Genomic DNA, 2,031 nt, shown 5'->3' on the forward strand with positions numbered 1-2,031 from the left:
CAATCCACACGACGACGACGACGGCGGTGGCGACGACGACGGTGGTGGCGGCTGCGTTCTGTTATTATTTTGCCGCGGTGCTTTTGACCCTTCGAACTGGGCGAGTTCATTGCAGCGCTTTCGCGGGGGTGTCAGCCAGTTTTATTACTCCGGCCTTCTCCGTCCGCAGCAGCAGCGCCGACGGCGCCAGAACATGATGTGGTATATGCAGCATGTCTACTAGTGTACGTATTCGATCACACCAATAATCCGGACACGTTGAAGCGCCTATTCATAGGGCGAGAAGTCGCCGACAAGCTCTGAACACTGAACCGGTGTATACCCTGAGCGAACAAACGAAAGGAACTATATCCAGTGACGTTGCGACTGAGAAAGGACGCGACGAACCACGTGATATACCTGTCGTCGGGCCGCGTCATGCAAAGCATGCTTGACTCCCCGATGGCCATAACCTGAATTGAGCCGATTTGACCCGATTAAACCCGATTCAATGTATTCGTAGCTGAACGAACAAGCAAACGAACGAATGAAAGAAAACAAACGGTAGCCATTGACTTTTTTCGTCTTTCCTCGTGCTTGCGCTCGTTATTCTGTGGTGTTTTATGCTTAATAAAGAACGCGCTACCGCTTTTTACGACAAAGACGCGAATGTTCACTTGTGAGTCAGAAGTGTATCGTGCCTCGGTGGTATATTCATCTAATGTGAAAAGAAAGTAGAAATTTAATCAGGAAAAAGGTCAGTCTGTTTGCTTATAACAGGTGACTAGATGAACAAATGGACGGATTGTTCGTGACACGCATGCTGCTTCTCGTTCTTTCGGTGTTCTCCCATAACGGTGATAACTTGAAATAATCGTGCTATGGTGTACTGTGTACATAGTGTCATAGATACAGTGTCAGTATAGTGTCAACCGTTACGTGTAATTGTCTGAAGGTGGTGGCGTGGGAGTCCGACATTTTAACCGCTCGTATTCACGAAAAGATACAAGTGTCCACGTGTGAAATACGGTTGGTACTTCAGGGGCGTGAGGAGCATACGTCGAGCTTACTTTTAAGAAGATTCTTTAGTGTCTTTTCTGATAGGAATTTTATCATGTGTGTGGTTAATATTTGATTTCATGGTCACGATCTGTTTATTTTTCCATTATCGCAGTCACATTGTTGATTATCAAAGGAAAAGGTACCAAACACAACCTTTATTGCGATTAAAGAACTTCGAGTAAGAATAAAAGATGGAAGTTGTGTGATCTTGTTAAATAAGCGAAAAAAGGTGATCAAAATTTGTAGAAGACAGCACATGCACTGACAATTTAACGGTATTATTGAAAAATATCCGTGCTTTGTACTTTTTGTGAAGTGTTTGACAGTATTTAATCAAGTGTGCAACAATGATAAATACCTGGTGAGTTGAAACTTTAATATAATTTATATAAAAATATGATCATTTGTTCTTGCAATGCATATATTTTAACTAGTTATTTGAGACAAAGAAAAGGAGAGAAAGGAAAGAAAACAGGACGACGACGAAGGGGAGGGGTAGTAATTGAAACAAGTATGTTTTCCGTTTCTGTTTTGTGTTAGCGTTATTAACAAAAGGTATTTATAAACGAAAGAAAATAATTTGTTTCATTTTGAATTCTTCAGAGTTGAAGTTAAATTTTGAATCGTGGAATGATTCTATTATGTATTTTCAAACGTACGTATTGCATTAAAAAGGTGAATGAAGTGAAGATAGTGTCTAATAGGTTTATTTTCATTGTGTTGGCATTTATTTATTTATATTAATCAATTTTTGTGATTTACTTTTCTGTGTGTGTACGTGTGTTTTTTAATTCTTTTGTTTACAAATTTGTAATTTTGTAAACGTTGTGTCATGCAACATGTATGTTTCTAGGTTAAGTTACTGATCGTTACTACTTAACCTCAAATATCATCGTAGATTATGTTATTTCTATTTTTCATTTTTTTTTTTTACATCTACTGTTTTTTTATTAACGGTAAATTTTAATAAAGAAAAAAAAAATTTAGCTC

The 2,031-nt window shown here is 38.5% G+C and overlaps 1 protein-coding gene and 1 long non-coding RNA gene across 2 annotated transcripts in view; both read left to right on the forward strand.

The window, feature by feature from the left end:
- The window catches only part of LOC108574546, a 1,131-nt gene extending 908 nt beyond the window's left edge, over positions 1 to 223 (forward strand). Inside the window, 1 exon segment of the mRNA XM_017937154.1 lies at positions 1 to 223. This exon segment is cut by the window's left edge and continues 10 nt beyond it. Within this exon segment, the coding sequence (XP_017792643.1) occupies positions 1 to 223 (223 nt within the window).
- Positions 224 to 1,210: 987 nt separating this feature from the next.
- The window catches only part of LOC108574629, a 6,979-nt gene continuing 6,158 nt past the window's right edge, over positions 1,211 to 2,031 (forward strand). The window contains exon 1 of the long non-coding RNA XR_001891422.1: positions 1,211 to 1,402. This is a non-coding gene — a long non-coding RNA (uncharacterized LOC108574629). The remainder of the gene's footprint in view (positions 1,403 to 2,031) is intronic.

The sequence above is a fragment of the Habropoda laboriosa genome, unplaced genomic scaffold (genome assembly GCF_001263275.1).
Source record: "Habropoda laboriosa isolate 0110345459 unplaced genomic scaffold, ASM126327v1 scaffold175, whole genome shotgun sequence".
Lineage (NCBI taxonomy): Eukaryota > Metazoa > Arthropoda > Insecta > Hymenoptera > Apidae > Habropoda > Habropoda laboriosa.